The 18370-nt window shown below is 42.4% G+C and overlaps 1 protein-coding gene across 2 annotated transcripts in view; it reads right to left on the minus strand.

The window, feature by feature from the left end:
- SYNE2 (spectrin repeat containing nuclear envelope protein 2) overlaps positions 1-18370 on the minus strand; it is a 294996-nt gene that overhangs the window by 179756 nt on the left and 96870 nt on the right. For both annotated transcript variants that reach the window (XM_078383714.1, XM_078383713.1), the window contains exons 26-33: positions 17973-18127; positions 16858-17005; positions 13993-14567; positions 11633-11794; positions 10613-10763; positions 3706-3864; positions 2813-2974; positions 72-173 (exon numbers count right to left, since the gene is read on the minus strand). In XM_078383714.1, the coding sequence (XP_078239840.1) occupies positions 72-173; positions 2813-2974; positions 3706-3864; positions 10613-10763; positions 11633-11794; positions 13993-14567; positions 16858-17005; positions 17973-18127 (1614 nt within the window). The remainder of the gene's footprint in view (positions 1-71; positions 174-2812; positions 2975-3705; positions 3865-10612; positions 10764-11632; positions 11795-13992; positions 14568-16857; positions 17006-17972; positions 18128-18370) is intronic.

Genomic DNA, 18370 nt, shown 5'->3' on the forward strand with positions numbered 1-18370 from the left:
ACTGCAACCAGTTTGGAGAACTCTATTAATAGGTGGTTAAAAAAAGGAACAAGCAACCAGATAAGGCTTACCTGTAATTCAAGTGGGGGCTCACTGCCATTCAGGAGATTCTGTATTTCATCTACCTTTGTATCAAATTCCTCTAGTTTCTTTTCTTGGAACTGTAGCCCAGCCTATGAAGAAAGGGGCCGAAACTGCATCATGCACCAAATACATTTCGTTTTCATTCCAACCAACAGAATTGATTGGAAGCACTGATCCCTGAATTCTGGATAGCAGAGACATTAAACCAATATATTCCAGTCGTTAAGGGTAAAACCCAGAGCCAGAGTGTTTGAACAAAGTCTGCACAAATCTGGCCCATTTGGACAAAAAGAGATATCATTTGGATTGGGATTTCGGTGAGGCTTTTGCCCAACTCATCCATATCCTGAACCCTGTGTCATTTTGGTGCATCACTGAGACACAGGATTCCCAGTGAACAAGGGTATGTGCTTCGGAGCATCTGTATCTCCAAAGGTACAATCAATGCTCTACTGTTTCAAGGTGCAAAGCACTGCAAAATCCTTAAATAGTTCCCTTTATCATATTCACTGGCTGGATAACTCCATAACTTAGGTATTTGGCTGCAAACTTAAGAGGTTGGGAGTTAAGTTCTTCACTGCAGAGCCAGCCTGTGTGGCCCTGGGCCAGCTGCATAGGTCCAGGGCACACCTGGAAGAGGGGAATGGTAAGCCACTTCCGAGTATTCTCTTCTGAAAAACTCTGAAAAGGGTCACCATAACTCAAAATTAACTTGGTGGTACATCAGTTTTTTCCCTTCTATATTCTCTACATTGTTGTCTGGGTATATGATGTTTATTCATATAATTCGTGTAGGCATTGTTCAGTCCCAAGAGACTATAGTACAGTAACGTGCTCTGATTAGAGGACTTGGAACAGCGTCTAGTGTGGCTGAGGAGGCCAATTTGAGAGTGACAATCCCTTCCGCACTGAAGACAAATACAATCTGTCCCCTGTCCAGCTCCCTGATTTTGCTGGTTTTGGGACTGCCTCTTTGCCTCGGCCTGCTGGACAAGTGCCTCTTCAAATTGGGAGAGGTGTTCACATAATACAAATATACTAAATATAACACAAGCTCTGTGGGAGTTTCTGGGGGGATATAAATATCCTAGTGAAGTCTACACAACTACAGTCATATCACCAATTGCTACAACTTGCACACAGATAACTGAATGCTTGGAAGCATCTCTTCAATTGATAAGTCAACTCTGCATTTTCCTTTTTGACTCCAGTAAGAGCTCAGTGGTTTGCACAAAAACACTGAGAACACCTTGTTAAAATTAAACAGTACTACCAAAAGTAAACATTGCACTCATTCAGCCAAGGGAATTTCGACTGTTTGAACAACCAAATCAAAGTAATATTAGCAGTATTTTCATGGCTATAAATGTTTCAAAAATGAAATTAATGTACAGATAATCTATTTGCAGTAAGCATTGAAAAATAGTTGAACAGATGTTCTGAAAAACAAAGTCCCAGGTTCTGAACCCCAAATCTCCAAGTAAGGCTAGTGGATATTCCGGTCTTAGACATGGGGCACTCCTGCTAGTTAGGATAGCCTGAAAGGTCTATTTTTATGGCATTTTCATACACCATAAGGCCAATTTACATTCTAAAGAGGAAATATTAAAAAACTAGAAACACAACATTCAATTTTACTTCCATTATATCTTGCACTGTTGTTCTCCGGTACAAATGTTAATCCTCATGTACCGAGATCTTTACAAAAAATATGCACTGTACTGCGGAGGGGTTGCTTGGACCCTTCTCTTGTATGGAGAGGTAGCAACGGAGTTCGGGATAGAGTTATATGTACACTTCCTATATTTCTTCAACCCAATGCGAATGTCCCCCTGAAACTGACAACCTGTACAAGCCATCTCTGATTCTTAGCATCATCATCTAACATCAATTCTAACTTGTGTTGACCCTTTTCAGGGTCTTCCAGGTACAGTTTACCGTTCCTTTCTTCTGGGAGCACCCTGGGAATGTGCAGCTTGCCCAAGGCCACACAGACTGGCTCTACTTGCAGGAGGCAAACTCCCAGCCTCTGACTCCACAGCCAGATACCTAATCCACTGAGGTATCCAACTAGTGGCTCAGGTATCATTGATTGCTTAAAAACAGCACAGAATTTTTAAACATAATCCAATCCAATACATTTTGCTAGGGCAAAAAAGTTCCCTAATGGCGAAATGCAGCAAATCTGTTTAAACCATCTTTTGTTCCATCTTTTCTTTTTCATTTATTTTTTAAAAATGTACATAACAAGTAAATGAAACCTGGGGGCGTTGTTTACAGTCAGAGAACATCTATACTGCAGATTCTGCAATAAGACCTGATGAATGAGGGGCAACTGAAACAAAACATTCAATTGGTATAAAAGCATTTCTGCAAATGTATGTGTCTTCTACCACTCCCCTGGTTAAGCTGAACAACAACAAAGTATTTTACTGATGGACTCAACATGACACAGAGGTAGCGGAGGGACTGTAGGACCAAACAATGAGCTAGAGATTGTTTCCAGGGTAAAGGAAATCTTTTGAAGGATGTTTCTGCGACAGCCAATAAGGGGGAAGTAAAAAAAGGAAGGACAGAAAATAGGAAGTTACCCTGTGGAAAGGTTGAAAGCAAAAGGAAAGGCAGTAGGTAGAACCTCAACTTGTAGCAACTTCAATTACAGAGTAACTGAACCACGTCAATCCCTAGCTGTGAACTGTATCTTTCAACAGTCTCTCTCAAATCTTACCTCTAACTCCACCAATTCTTCCTCTGTCACGGGGCCGCCTTCTAAGTTCTTCAGCTGCGTGCTGGACCATTCATCCACAGAACTGGACAAATTAAGCAGGCTATCCCATAAAGCCAGAGCTCTTTCCAAATTATCGCAATAGGTTTCAGTCCGCTCATTGATCTAACAGAGGGAAATTTTTGCAGAACAGAAAAGGGAAAAGAGTAAAAAAAAACAAAATGTTCGAGCCCTTGTAATCATGTAACTTCATCCATAAAGGCAGGGTGAAATGAAGCCAGGGACATAAACAAGGAGGGGGAGGGGCTAATCCCACATGCCCGTTGGACGGAGACAGCTTCTTACCAAATAGCTGCTTTGAGCATTACCATATCAAAGGCAAACGGCAGCTCTCCAAGCTTTCCGAAGACAGGTTTAGCAAGGTGGGGTTGGCTCATCAAACATGAGCGTCTCCCCAAAATGTGTCTCAACGAGTCTCAGCCCATGAGGAAATGTCCAAGCAGATTCAAAGGAGATTCAAGACCTTTTACCAGCCTCGTAAGAGAAGTATTTATGGAGCCCCATTTTTAAGACTGGTACCCACGGAAAAGCTTCCAAGACGGCTGGGCTCTCCGAAAACCACAAGCCAATATCGCTCAACTAGGTTTTCACGAATTATCCCTAACCAGAATCTCATGGCCACATCCAGAGAGAAAATCACAAAGATCTGCTAACCTCACACCTTGTGGTCTCAATCTTTTAAGCTCTGTTTCGACGGATGCTTGCATTTTTCCTCTTTACAAATTCTTGTGTGGCCTGCCACCTTTAATTTATCCAAAATATTACTTGGGAGTCAGAATCAATTAATATAATGCATAACAGATCGGAGCACCCTGATCATTTACTTTTTTACATACATCTAGCCATCTGTCCACAATAGCGTTAGCTTCGTTCTCAAAAGGAGGCTCCTCAAAGCTCTTCATTTTATTCAGCTGGGACTGCAGGTTTTTACAGATCTGGTTTATTTTGTCGACATCTTCAGAATGGCTGTTAAATTCTTCTCTCACCATATTAACCTGCAGAAAAGTAAGAAGATGCATTTGTAAGCATATTACTTTGCACTAGGACAGTGGTTCTTAACCTTTTTGAAAGAAACGCCCCCTTGAGCCATTGAGGAAGTTATCATTGCCCCCCTCTCCGTGGTGATTATCTCTTTTATTTATTTATTTATTTATTTATTTATTTATTTATTTATTTATTTATTTATTTATTTATTTATTTATTTATTTATTTATTTAAGACACTTAAATCCAATGACCCCTGAAAACAAAATTCAATTCCAAGAAAATGAAATGCCCCCCAAAAAGTAACATTTAATGATTTAGTTGCAAGTGAATTTTAAGACGCAAAAAGAAATATAAAAAGGGCATAAAAACAAATGCAGGAACTAAAAATTTCAAGACAAAAAGTCTGAAACTAAATTAAAATTGGAGGAAAATATATATTCATGCACACTGTAAAAAGGCTGCAGCCATCTTCACAGGTTTGGCTTGCTCCAGCACCCCCCTACCGCCCCCCTTCTGCTCCAGCGCCACCACGCCGCCCCTTTTCGTTCTACCGCCCCCCTGAAAAATGAAATCGCTCCCTGGGGGGCATTATCACCCACGTTAAGAACCACTGCACTAGGAGACCAATTCTGAATGGCAAGAAAGACCTTTCCATCTGTCTGTCTGTCTCACTCTCTCACACTCCAGATAATCACACATTTTAAAATTTATATTTCTTTCTAAAACACAATACACACATTTTTTAAAAAGCAGTGGCAAATTGCACTATGAAGTTTTGCAGACAGATCCACAGTGAAGAAAAGTTAGCTACCCTGTTTCCCCAAAAATAAGTCAGGGTCTTATATTAATTTTTGCTCCAAAAATGCAGTAGGGCTTATTTTCAGGAGATGTTTTATTTTTTCATGTACAACAATTTACATTTATTCAAATACAGTCGTGTCATCTTCTTCTGGTTGCTGCACAATGGTGGAGGGGTGGGGTTTCACTTCACTGGGACTTATTTTTAGGGTAGGGCTTATATGACGAGCATCCTGAAAAATCATACTAGGGCTCATTTTCAGGTTAGGTCTTATTTTCGGGGAAACAGGGTATTTGCAGGGGTTTTGGAGTGTACGCATATAGACTTCCAGGACATGTGTCTAGCTGAGGTATGCACAAATTATTTTATTTTTCCTAAAAGATTTGAATCTTTTTCCTTCCTGTTCCACCCCCCCATTGTAACATGTTCATTCCTTTAGAACAGCCACATCCCATCATTTAAATTATTAATAGTTTCTCTCCTTATTTGCTTCTAAAAAAATAATAACAAGTCTCTCAACCCCCATGTGGGGGTTTCATGTGGCATGAAAAAAGCAAAGCAAAGAAATAGCACAGTTGGGGGCGGGGAGCAATTTAAACACATTAAAAACAACTTAGTCATAAAGCAATGAAAATACCCTCAAAAAGCAACATCCATCACAAAAACATAAATATCTGCTATCACTCTTCTAAAGAGCATTCTTTTTTCCTGGCATCTCGGTAAATTTTTTTAGAAGCGTCAAGCATGTAAGACTCTCTCATATCCTTCATAATAGTTATTTTTAATCATTATTTTCATAAGTACAAAAGAGATCATTTTAAGATCTTATTTACATGCACTTATAATCCTTATCTAGTATAGGATCCTGCTTTATCAGCAATGGTGGGTTATTTAAAAAAAAAAAAACAACGCCCACGAACTGTGACATAAAGCTATCAGTTTTCATCATTTTTGTATCAAACATCTGAGCATTTTTAAAACTTGTTAATATTCTACAGTATTTGATAATTATTATCACGGCTGCCCTATATGCCAGCTTCTTAACTCCTGTCCTTTCATTCCTAAATTCCACCTTTCCCCATACCTTAGGTGTCTATAATTTTTCTATATCTCTTTAGGTAATTTGGCAATAAAATACAGCAACGGTCAGAATTCTGCAACAAGGACACCAATTTTTTTAAAAATATATATATATTTCTGACATTAGATTTTAATTTCTAATTTTATTTTAAATATTTTACCCCGTCTTTCTCTTTAAAAAGAGCAGTAGCCTAGTTACTAGTTGAGTGGGATATAAATGTAAATAAATAAATAGGATCCAAGGCGGATTGCATCATTAAAAGACAATTTTTAAAGCTAAAAACAATGAGTATACAATACATACATGAAAAGAGTCAAACTATTGCCACACTCCCCTTCACGGATTGCTGCCTTATCGTGGCGAAGGGGCTTGAGTAACTTATTTATTTATTTATTGTATTTATATCCCGCCCATCTGGCCAATTGACCACTCTAATTCAGAGAAGCTATGGGCTATGCCGTGCAGGGACACCCAAGACGGACAGGTCATAGTGGAGAGTTCTGACTAAAGGCGATCCACCTGGAGCAGGAACTGGCAAGCCATTCCAGTATCTTTACAAAGAAAACTCCATGGACAGAAACAAAAGGCTAAAAGATACGACGCTGGAAGAAGACCTCCTCAGGTCAGAAGGCATCCAACATGCTACTGAGGATGAGCGGAGGACAAGTACAAGTAGCTTCAGAGCTAATGAAGTGGTTGGGCCAAAGCCGAAAGGATGCTCAGCTGCAGACGTGCCTGGAAATGAAAGGAAAGTCCGGTGCTGCAAAGAAAAATACTGCATAGGAACCTGGAATGTAAGATCTATGAACCTTGGTAAACTGGATGTGGTCAAACAGGAGAGGGCAAGAATAAACATTGCTATCCTGGGCGTCACTGAACTAAAATGGACCGGAATGGGTGAATTCAATTCAGACTATTATCATATCTACTATTGTGGGCAAGAATCCCGTAGAAGAAATAGAGTAGGTTTTCATAGTCAACAAAAGAGTGGGAAAAGCTGTACTGGGATACAATAAAAATGACAGAAAGATTTCAATACAAATCCAAGGCAGACCTTTCAATATCACAGTAATCCAAGTTTATGCACCAACCACCAATGGTGAAGAGGCTGAAATTGACCAGTTCTATGAAGACTTACAATGCCTTCTAGAATTGACACCAAAGAAATATGTTCTTCTCATTATAGGAGACTGGAATGCTAAAGTAGGGAGTCAAGAGATAAAAGGAACAACAGGGACGTTTGGCCTTGGAGTTCAAAATGAAGCAAGGCAAAGGCTAATAGAGTTTTGTCAAGAGAACAAGCTGGTCATCATAAACTCTCTTTTCTAACAACACAAGAGGCGACTCTACACATGGACATCACCAGATAGGCAATACTGTAATCAGACTGGTTATGTTCTCTGCAGCCAAAGATGGAGAAGCTCTATACAGTCAGCAAAAACAAGACCTGGAGCTGATAGTGGCTCTGATCATCAGCTTCTAATAGCCAAACTCAAGCTTAAACCGAAGAAAATAGGAAACATCACTGGGCTAGTCAGGTATAATATAAACCAAATCCCTTATGAATACACAGTGGAAGTGAAGAACAGATTTAAGGAACTCGATTTGGTGGACAGAGTGCCTGAAGAACAATGGATGTAGGCTTGTAACATTGTATAGGAGGCAGCAACAAAAACCATCCCAAAGAAAAGGAAATGCAAGAAAGCAAAGTGGCTGTCCAATGAGGCCTTACAAATAGCAGAGAAGGGAAACAAAATGCAAGGGAGATAGGGAAAGCTACAGAAAATGGAATGCAGACTTCCAAAGAATAGCAAGGAGAGACAAGAGGGCCTTCTTAAATGAACAGTGCAAAGAAATAGAGGAAAATAATAGAAAGGGAAAAACCAGAGATCTGTTCAAGAAAACTGGAGATGTTAAAGGAACATTTCGTGCAAATATGGACATGAGTGCTCACTGGAAGGACAGATTCTGAAGCTGAGGTTCCAATACTTTGGCCATCTCATGAAAAGATAAGACTCCCTGGAAAAGACCCTGATGGTGGGAAAGTGTGAGGTCCAGAGGAGAAGGGGACGACAGAGGATGAGATGGTTGGTCAGTGTCATCAAAGCTACCAACATGAATTTGACCCAACTCCAGGAGGCAGTGGAAGACAGGAGGGCCTGGCGTGCTCTGGTCCATGAAGAGTCGAACATGACTTAACGACTAAACAACAACAACAATCACCACACACAAAAACTGTAAACAAAAGCAGCCCCAAAAAGAATTTCAAAGCAGTTCTTTTAAAACCCCACTTAGACAGCCAGTCAGGGAGGGGAAGGCTGCCTGCCTGTGGAAGGACAGCAAAGATGGGGCCAGGCTGGCCTCAAGAGGGAGGGAGTTCCAGCGTCTGGGAGCAGCTACAGAAAAGGCCCTCTCCTATGTCCTCACCAAGTGCACCTGTAAAGGTTGTGAGACCACGAGAAAGGCCTCTCCTGCTGACTTTAACACTCAAGTAGGCTCATAAGGGGAAATGCAGTTCTTCAGATAGCTTGGACCCAAGCTGTTAATCTTCTCATTTCAGAAAAACAAACAAATTGCACATTGAAAAATGCACAGCACAAAGAACACCTGAATTTGCCACTACACCTGTTCAGGTATATCCCTTCCCAAAACCGCACCTTCCTTGTATTTCCTCTTTACCTGTTGTCTTCACTCAATTCAAAAACTACCTTGTAAACAGACACCTGTTTGCAGAGGCCCATAAAACACTGAGTAAATTGACACATCTGTAAACAATGATAAAACAATATATTTTCCCAAGACATGACAGGTTCTGGCTGATCATAATTGCAACTTGGTTTCCTGTCTTTGACTTCCTGAGCTGTGTTGCTGTATTTTTAACATAGGCGCATGTTTTATTTCTAACTTCATTGGGACCGATCGGATGTTTACATACAATTAAACGGGAACGACCAGCGCGGAAACACTGACCTCTAGCGTCTGGCAAAATGTGACCACATTCCTTAATGAGGTCTTTGTTTCCCTGGCAGACAATGAAGTCTGTTTTCTAGTGGATAAAGCCAGATGATGGGGAAAGTAGGGCAAAGGCCTCCGAAGCAACAGATGAGACAGAACTCAACCTCCTAGCCTTCTGATGGGGAAAAATAACCGTGGAATTCTGCAGGTTTTTTTAAAAGACCCACTAGGAGATATTAAGGCAATGAGGGGCAAATCAAACATAGGTGACACCCTGTTGCACTAGAGTAGGCCCACTGGTTCAGTGGGGATTTGGTGAGCTAAATCCTCCTTAAGTTCCATTGATTCGAATGGGCCTACTCTAGTTGCTACTTACATTAGAATAATACATTAGGACCCCCTATATCTGCAGGATTGGCATCTTATTCTTGTTTTGCCTATATATAATGAACAAGGGTGTCCCCTCGTATGTTGTAAATTGGGTTCTCTTGTATCTGCAGTTTCAGACATCCATGGGAGATCACCATGTATAGGGAAACATGCATACAACACAGGTACACTGAAGGACAGAGAAAGTTTTTTAAAATGTAAATTTTGAAAGGGAGTCTCAAAATCGTATTCTCTTGATACAATTCGACCAAGCAGATTAAACAAATGGGAAAATGACCTAGATTGGAAAGAGAGTGATTTTATAACATTGGGAGATTAGGCCATGGCAAGGATCAGACTTCAAGAAGTTACATTCAAGGACCTGGGCAGGGAGATTAGATATTAGCCCAGGTAGGATAGAAAGAATTGTTTGATCCAAAACAGGCAGGGGTTGAGTTCAAAGGCGGGAAGAGAGGGTTAGGAAGATCAGAGCCAGGTAGGGCCAAGACCCCTTTCATAGGCAGCAATCAGGAATAAAGATGGCCACTTCTTGTGGTTTGGCGGATTGGGGCCACCAGTGTTGCACGGGCTCCCTGGATTCCATGCCCATGCTCCTCCTGCAGGCGCCCTATCAGAAGCAGCACTGTGGGCTTCCCTGCCCCGCCTCCTCCTCTGAGTGGGCGCCCACAGGAGGAGGCGGGGCACGGAAACCATGCAATACTTGCAGGGCCAATCCAACGAACCACGGCAAGTGCCGATTTCTAATCCAGAAGCAATAGAAGATGCTTAGACTATGTCCTCAAACCAAAGACAAGGAGCAAGGACTGAACCTAATACTTCATAGAATGTAATAGGGAGGAATTGATGCTATGGATCATTGACTCCAGCCCTTTTCAAGGAGGCAGAATGGGGAATCAAACTTCCAACCTCTGGCTCAGTAGCTAGACAGCTAAGCCACCGAGCTACCCAGCATGCATATATGGCTTACATCAATGTTTTGTGTTAAGTTAATTTGAAAAGGCCACCACGAAAACCTTAATTTTGAGGTCTCAACACATTACACTAGATTATGCTAACCGAAATGCAAACTATTCCGTGTAAATTTTGCCAACGACATCAAAACCTGCAATGTTTCTTTAGTTGGCATAACTTAGTACACTGCTTGTAACAGAAACACAAAAACCTCTGAATCTCTGTCCTGGGGCCATGGAGATTAGGGTGACCAGCTCTTTGGCCTACAAAGCATCTCCTTCCTACTTCAAAGTCACCTTCCTCAACCTCCAGTTGAGTGGACTATAGCTGCTTTGTCTACTGGCCAGCGAACTTGAGATAATAGGATTTGTAGTCCAGCACAAAACAGCATCAGGTTGGAAAAGTCTATTTTAGAGCTCTTTTCTCTGTCATGAGAGCCAGAAACTTGTTCCTTTAAAAACAAAAATCCAGGATTTTCAGAATGCTGTACGCCACAGCTTGCACCAATTCTTCAGTGTGGTTAATTCACTAAGACCGACAGAAACCGGCTCCTGTAGAGGAAGAAGTTATGAAAAACTTACCTTGTTGATTATCCTTTGCAGGTTTTCTTTCCCCATGTAAGAGACTTGCTGGGACAGGGTGTGTTCCTGCTTCAGAATAATACTTGCCAGGCAATTTTTACAGCTGTGATATTGCTTCAGGAGCTCCATTACGCGAGAACAGTGTTCCAGCCTATTGAACGGAAACAAAGCTTCAATTATTAACACATTTACAGGACTGTCTGCACCGGGGGGGGGGCTTACTTTGAATATGGTTGTAAATACATCAAGCAATCTGCTTTTTAGCACATAATCCAATGCATTTGTTCAACTCCATGGAATCTGGGCTTTCATGGAAAGAAAACCGAAGTAAGAAAAGGAAGAGCAGACCTACCACCCTCAGGGCTAAACCAAAAATGATACTAAATGCATGAATGTCTTTAAATCCAAAGATAGGTGAAGTGAGAACCCATATATTTCCTTATAAACTCTAGCTGGCATAGTTGATGGTGAAGAATGCTGGGTACTGAAGACTAGCAACATCTACAGGACTCTGTTATTGTTATTATTTTTAATTCAAAATAACAGGCATAGAGAAGTATCAGGCGCAGGTAAGCAAAACCTCTTTCTGCTGGTAAGACTTTTTTAAAAAAACAGCCTGGTGATAGTGCTCTTGCACTAGAGCACATAGCCACCCCCTAAAAAAAAAAGAATAATGAAGAGGAGGAAACAAGAGGAGGAAACCCTTGTTTACAGCTTATTAGGCAGTTCCCTTGTAACTTGCAGGGCTATGACAGAGCTGCAAACAAGCTGCAAAAAAGGCTTTCTTCTTCTCTCATTGCATGACCAGTTAATGTGAACAGACCTGGGGAAACCAGAACTCCCTGGTGCGAATTCACAGAGAGAGAACATGAGTAAATTTACATTTCTCAAGCTGTGTAGTCACACGTTAACATACAGTGAAGTTCAACATTATTCATCTTACATAGAAATGAGCCTGAAAAATTCAGGGGGAGTTAAGCCGGGGTAAGCATGTGAAGGATTGTAGCCTTAGCCTCCTACATTTCAGCGACGGAGAGCTTGGTCTCCTTCCATAAGCGTTCTGTCAATCTTAACTGCTGCTTGAGTTCTTCTCGCTGATCCTTTGTGACCATTTCATTCAAGCATCTCATATCTACAGCATGGCGATCCAGCTTCTGTCTCAGTTCACTCAGTGACTTCAGCCTGCAACAAATAGAAAGAAAAGATATGGCAGACAAGTGGGTTTTTTAAAATTCCGATTACTTTGCTGTTACGTTTTCCTGATGAGGAATACAAACAATGGCTTGTTAAGCAGGGGCAATCTGCTGCGGCAGTTTATGCCACAGAGATAAGTGGAAAAAATAAGAAGATTTTGGTCAATGTCTCTTTAATACATATGGAGGCAAGATGTATCACCACACTTGCAGGTGGTGAACATTTGAGGAGGGGGGTGGCAGTATTTTATCTATTTGGGGCTGACTGTGAAATTATTCAGAAGTGCCAAGAGGTGTATCTGCATTTGGCATCTGTGCCAATGTTTGTGTTTATGTATCTTTTCTCACAGCACCGGTAAGAACAGTGAAGTCCCAGATAGTTTCCCACAGGACACCTCTAGAATGATACTGCAAAATGACATTTTGAGGGGATTTCCAGTCAGGGGCATAAAAATAGCAGTTATCGACAAGTCCTTCAGCCTTGCAAATGTCCATACATTCCTTGAGCCCCCTGGTATCAATTCGTCAGAGACCTGGCGAACAGTTCTAGACCAATATTCCCCCATAACAACACTGCGGTTCTGTTTTTGGGGGGTTGTTGGGAGAGGCACCTGCCACGAACAGCTCCTTCACCGATACCATTTCCATCAACGATAACTCTTCTGAAAATACTAATGAATGATGTTTTCCTTTGGACATCAATTCCTTGTTCTAGAGCAGGGGTCCCCAACTCCCGGTCTGCGGAATGGTCCCGGTGCGTGGCCTTGGAAAGACCGGGCCACCAGGAGACGTGAGCGGTGAGCAAGAGGTGAGCAGCGAGTAAAGCTCCGCCTCCTGTCAGCATGCTCCTATCAAGTTCTAATGCTGCTGCTGATATGATAGGAGGCGGAACTTCGCTCCACGCTCCTCTCCTGCTGCTTCTTGATCAGCTGGGCTTGTGGCATTAAAATCTCATAGGAGCCTGCGCTCCTATTAGGTTCTAAGCCGCTGCTGATCTAACAGGAGGCGGAGTTTCAGTTGCAGCTCACCTCCTGCTCCTGCTCACCTTTTTCTTTATGAGCTCGGTTCAAAGCTGTCTTCCAACAACCCACTGCATAACAAGTACACCCCCCCCGGTCCTTGGGAGAATCGTATTCAACTAAACCAGTCCTTGGTGTCAAAAAAGATAGGGACCATTGTCTAGAGCAGTGGCCTCCAACCTTTTGGGGGCTGTCGACCGGCTGAGGGGAGCGAGCTCCATGCATTGGGAGGGGTGGAGATCCACATCCGCGCCCAGTTCCGGTAAGCCCACGGTTGGCAGCCCCTGGTCTAGAACACAGTTTTCGACTCCAGGGCTTAGAAAAGTGCATTTTTCAAAAACTCCCAACATATTAACTGGGATATTCTAGGAATGTAACTGCCCCCCCAATAACCCTAACAAAGAGTCAAGATTTTTCATGTGTGTGCATGTGGGGGTGGTCTCTGGGTGTCTGTGTGAATTTCGTTGTATGGGTATACTACATATATACTTACAGTGACAATAAATGTATTTGATTTTTAATTTTGATTTTTGAAGAAGCATCTTAAAGACTGGCAAGTTTAATTTTTAAAGGGTAGTAACCTACATTTTGTACCTGAAAGAATGGATTAGTTTATGGATGTTTGTATGAACTGAACTTTGCTAGTCTTTAAGTGCCATCTGGAAGTCACTTAATAGATTTCGAAAGGAAATAGAAAGATCAAAGGATAATCAAGTAAAATGGGGCTACTTGGATACAGAACAAACTTTCTGTGACTGTGGAGAAATTCAGTCAATGCAGCACTTATGTGCATGCAATTTATGTCTCACTACATTTACAACAAATATTTACAAAAGAAGATTTAGCAAATAGCTGAGATAATACTATTGAAGTAGCCAGCTTCTGGTAAAAAGCAGTCTAATTTTTTTTAACATTTTTATTTGTTTTCAATTTTATTTATATTTCATATATGCCTGTAATTTTAAATTGTGCAGTACTCTGAAATGAATAAAGTATTAAAGGATCTACAAGGACTTGCTGTTTCTACTGCAACAAACACAGTGGACTCCTCTAAAAAGTGACTCTTCCAAGCTTTGTGTTTTTTTTTCCTTCTGCCAAAGTTGAAAAGAAAAGATCTTTGAAAAATTTAACTAAATTTTTGGGGTGGGGGTGGGTGATGCTTGCTCACCTTTGCTGAACCGCAGGAATTGTTGGATCTCTCAAACCGATTTTACCAATTTTATCATGTATATCTTGAATACTTTTGTAGAGCTCGCTATTCTTTGAGCCAAATTCCTCCTGTGTCTCTTGCTTCCGGTTGACCTCCTGATTCTCTGCAGAGCTGACCGCCACCACCAGGCCCTCAACCAGTTCTTCGCAGCACCTCTTCCTCCCAGATTCTCCATCTTCCAAGAAGATATGGACTCGTTTCAGCCTCTCATCCAGTGATCTAGCCTCTTTTTGCATCTGCAAAACCTCCTGCAGGACGATACCTTCCTTCCTCGGTGGAGCTTGACTCAGAGGGGCCGGGACCTCCGCAGACACTTTGGCATGCCTCAGGAAAGCCAGAAAAATTTCAAGATCTTGCAGGATAGTTTCGATGGCCTGCATTTTATGACCCAGTTCTTCCAATCGCACTTTGTATGCACCCAGTATTGCAGCGGCTGCCTGCCAATCCACTGCGCCAACCTTCCATCCTGCAGGGACGTTTTGGCTTTGCTGGCTGCATTGTTCAATACAATTGCTTATGGATACCCGCATTTTCTGAAAGATGGAGAAGGACAAGAGTGAGAGGCAGCAGAGTGGTAACAAATTGTGAGCTCAAAATAGCAATTCGGAATAGTCAAGACATGCGGACAACTGTATGGATTTATATCTACCCGGTGCCATGGAACTCAGAAATAAAGAGGGTTTTTTTCTTATTTATGCACCAATTTTTCTATCAAACACCCGAGAGGACTCGTTGCTTTCCTTTGTGTTGGGGTGGAAGTGGACGAAAGCCCCCAGAATTCTAACTCAGTCTTCTGGGTTCAACAAATACAAATATTCTATCCCTAATACGAATACCCTTCTGGAAAGAAAAATGGAGAGTCTTCAGTGAGAAATTTCAATCAATGCTATTTTTATTTTAAGGAAATGTTATGGTCAATGGCCTCTTTACACACTAAGGATTCCTAATATTGAGAGTCTTGGAAGATCTTAGACTAGAATTACCAGGAGCCCTGAGACGATCTAAAATCTCTTGGCTGTGCGAATGAAGACTTTTCAGTATTGCATTTATAGGGCCAACATTAAGCTACCTAGCATAAATTTAGTTTTCAAAAGGAGGTGAGGACATGTGTCCTCAAGAGAAAGCATCCCAAAACTAATTCAAGTGATGCCTCACAAGACAAAAATAATTCATTCCATAAGTCGTTTCGTATTGCGAAAATTTCATCTTGCAAAGCTAGGTTTCCCACAGGAATGCATTGAAATTTAATTAATGTGTTTCTATTCATCTTGTGAAGCACGGCCATAGAAAAATTTATCTTACAAGTCACAAAAAAATCATAAAATGCTTTCGTCTTGCAAGTTTTTCGTTGTGCGAGACATTCATCTTGCGAAAAATCACTATAATGTGTTAATGTCTAACTCATAAGCTAAATGGTTGTTGTGGGTTTTTCGGGCTCTTTGGCCGTGTTCTGAAGGTTGTTCTTCCTAACGTCTCACCAATCTCTGTGGCCGGCATCTTCAGAGGACAGGAGTAGGAACTCAGTCCATGCTCTGTGATTTCTAAATTATTTCTGTTTTGAATCTTCAAGGAAATGCATTGATTTCTTAATTTCTAATGGTTAACATTAAATCATTTCCAAACCTGTCATTCCAAGTTCTGGTTGAAGCTTGACAAATAGGCCTGTATGGCCGTGATGCCCAAACTTGTTCAACTCATGGCTTCTTTTTCTCCTGAATCCTGGGCATGGGGTGCCTTACCTTTGTGCACGGTCATCCTCTTCCTCAGGTTTGGCTCCCAGCCCACTCACCTTACAGCTGATTCAGTCTCAGGTGAATGGGCAGGATCCCTTCTCCTCCACCATTGCCTCAAGGCCACCTCCTGGCCACAGCACCTCGCAAGGAGGTGGAGTCAGAAAGGACACTTCCCTTTGCCCGCTGTGGGCGGGGTGTGGAGCTGGCTCGAGCCACATCTCGTGAGGGTGGCAACAATGGTGATGTGGGGGGGACACTGATTGACAGACCACGGAATCGCGGCTGGGTGGGGTGGGCAGCTCTGTGGGGAGTCGGGCGAGGCAGCAGACAGCTCAGGAGACAAGCCCGCCCACCCACAAACAAGAAGTCGGGCTGGCACCAGCATTAGCCACGGTGGCCAGGCCAGGCCTGGCCAGACAAGAGCAATGCAGCCCAGGGAGGCAGTCAGAATCGGGGCTGCCAGGCACTGTGGAAGAGCTTTGGTGGGGGAAGGGAAAGAGTTTGCTCTTTGTTCCCTTCTCTTTCCAGTGGCACCACCACCCCAGTAGTGGTTCTCTGAAGGGCCACAACACACATTTTGCAAAACACTGCTGTACAATATACTTTTAGGTAAAGGTAAAAGTTCCCCTTGACATTTAGTGCAGTCATGTCTGACTCTAGGATGCGGTGCTCATCCCCGTTTCCAAGCTGTAGAGCCAGTGTTTGTCCAAAGACAGTTTCCGTGGTCACGTGGCCAGCGCGACTAGACACGGAACACCGTTACCTTCCCACCGTGGTGGTACCTATTTATCGACTTGTATTTTTTACATGCTTTTGAACTGCTAGGTTGGCAGGAGCTGGGACAAAGCGACGGGAGCTCACTCCGTCGCGTGGATTCGATCTCACGACGGCTGGTCTTCTGACTTTGCAGCACAGAGGCTTCCGCGGTTTAACCCACAGCACCACCACATAACCCACAAGATATTTCTAGGAGCCTTGTATTATTCATTTTGTGATTTCAGGGAACCAGCACTTGGAAAAATTACTTTTTAAAATGACATAACCAGACCTCCCCCCAGTCTGATCAAAACTGCAATTAAGTCCCACTAACCTTCACTTTCTTGTGCGGAAGATTAGAATTACTCAGCACACATCGCGGTATCTCTTTTTTACAGAGCTGTTCATCAGAGCCGCACAATAAGGCCCATTCATTTTCTATCGGCAAAACAAGGGCCAAGGCAGCTTTTAGAGATTCCATCCTAAAACGAAGGGAGAGAAAAGTGAACAGGAGAACAAGCAAGGATATGTACCTCAATTCAACATACAATGGTAGCCAGAGTTTATGTGACACACCAGCAATGTCACAACACAGTAGCTCAGGTGTGGGGTCTTCTGATGGAGCATAGAATTCAAGGCCTCAGTTTTCCATTCCGACTCATCGGCTCCAGATTTTGAGCTCTTGCCACCACAGAAATAGTGTGTGGGAAATTTGGAGGAAACATAGAAGCCTGGAATAGCCAAAGGCATTCTAAGGAGGATTCAGGTGTGAAAAGTCTGAAACTCTCTATCCAGGAGAAAAGAGGGAATACAAGCACATATTACAGCATGTACAGAATACCTCAAACACACAAAGGGAATATCTGGCCGGAAGGTAAAAGAAAAGTTACATCACAAGTCACAGAAATCTTGAACTGGAAGAAATCAACAAGTTCTCCAGTCCCAATCTCTGACAGTGCAGGATATACACAGCTCAAGCATCTCTGACAGATGACCATTTAACCTCGGATGAAGGAGAAAAAGCAAAGTGTGCTGCTTACATACTGTCCCATAGTGCTTCAAGCACTCTCAGAGTGGTCGACAAAATAATTAAGCAGCCTACACATAGCCTCCCCCCCACTCCTGCGAGCTGGGTACTCATTTTACCAACATTGGAAGGATGGAAGGCTGAGCAAACCTTGAGCCGGCTACATGGGATTGAACCCCAGGTTGTGAGCGCAGTTTTGGCTGCAGTACAGCGGTTTAACCCATTGTGCCACAAAGCTCTTTAATGTAGAATCCATTACACTGAACTGTCATACAATTCTCTTCTTAATGTTTTGAGTACTTTCTTTTAATTTGACCGAAGTAGTGCCTTAGCAATTACTGTATTCAGTCTATAAGGCCTGCGTGCACTTCTATTCCTCTAACTAATCCATCCCCTCCAAAAGCAACACAGGTAGGCCGTACCTTTTGTTTAAGGCAAACTGGAGCTCTTTCCATTCCCCAAGAAGTTCTTCCCGAGATTGTTTAGAAGACATTTCAGTTTCACCTGAAAGTTCTTCTAGCATGGAAGCCACAAACTCGAACATTTTCCAGGAAGAACTAGCTTTATTTTCCAAGGCCTAGAGAACAAGAGGTGTAAAGGTGAAATGCAAATGTATATGATTTTCAACCACAATCTACACAGACAAATATCAGAATCTTGGAACAGCAGACCTGGAAGGGACTTTTTGGATCCTCAAGTCCAGCCTGTCAAGGAGGCCCACGCGAGGGAACTGAACTACCAACCTGTGGCTCCACAGCCAGAGACCTCAACCACTGAGTTGTCCAGAATATCCGACAGATATCCTAAGACTTCCAACATG

This window comes from Pogona vitticeps, chromosome 1, assembly GCF_051106095.1.
Source record: "Pogona vitticeps strain Pit_001003342236 chromosome 1, PviZW2.1, whole genome shotgun sequence".
NCBI lineage: Eukaryota > Metazoa > Chordata > Lepidosauria > Squamata > Agamidae > Pogona > Pogona vitticeps.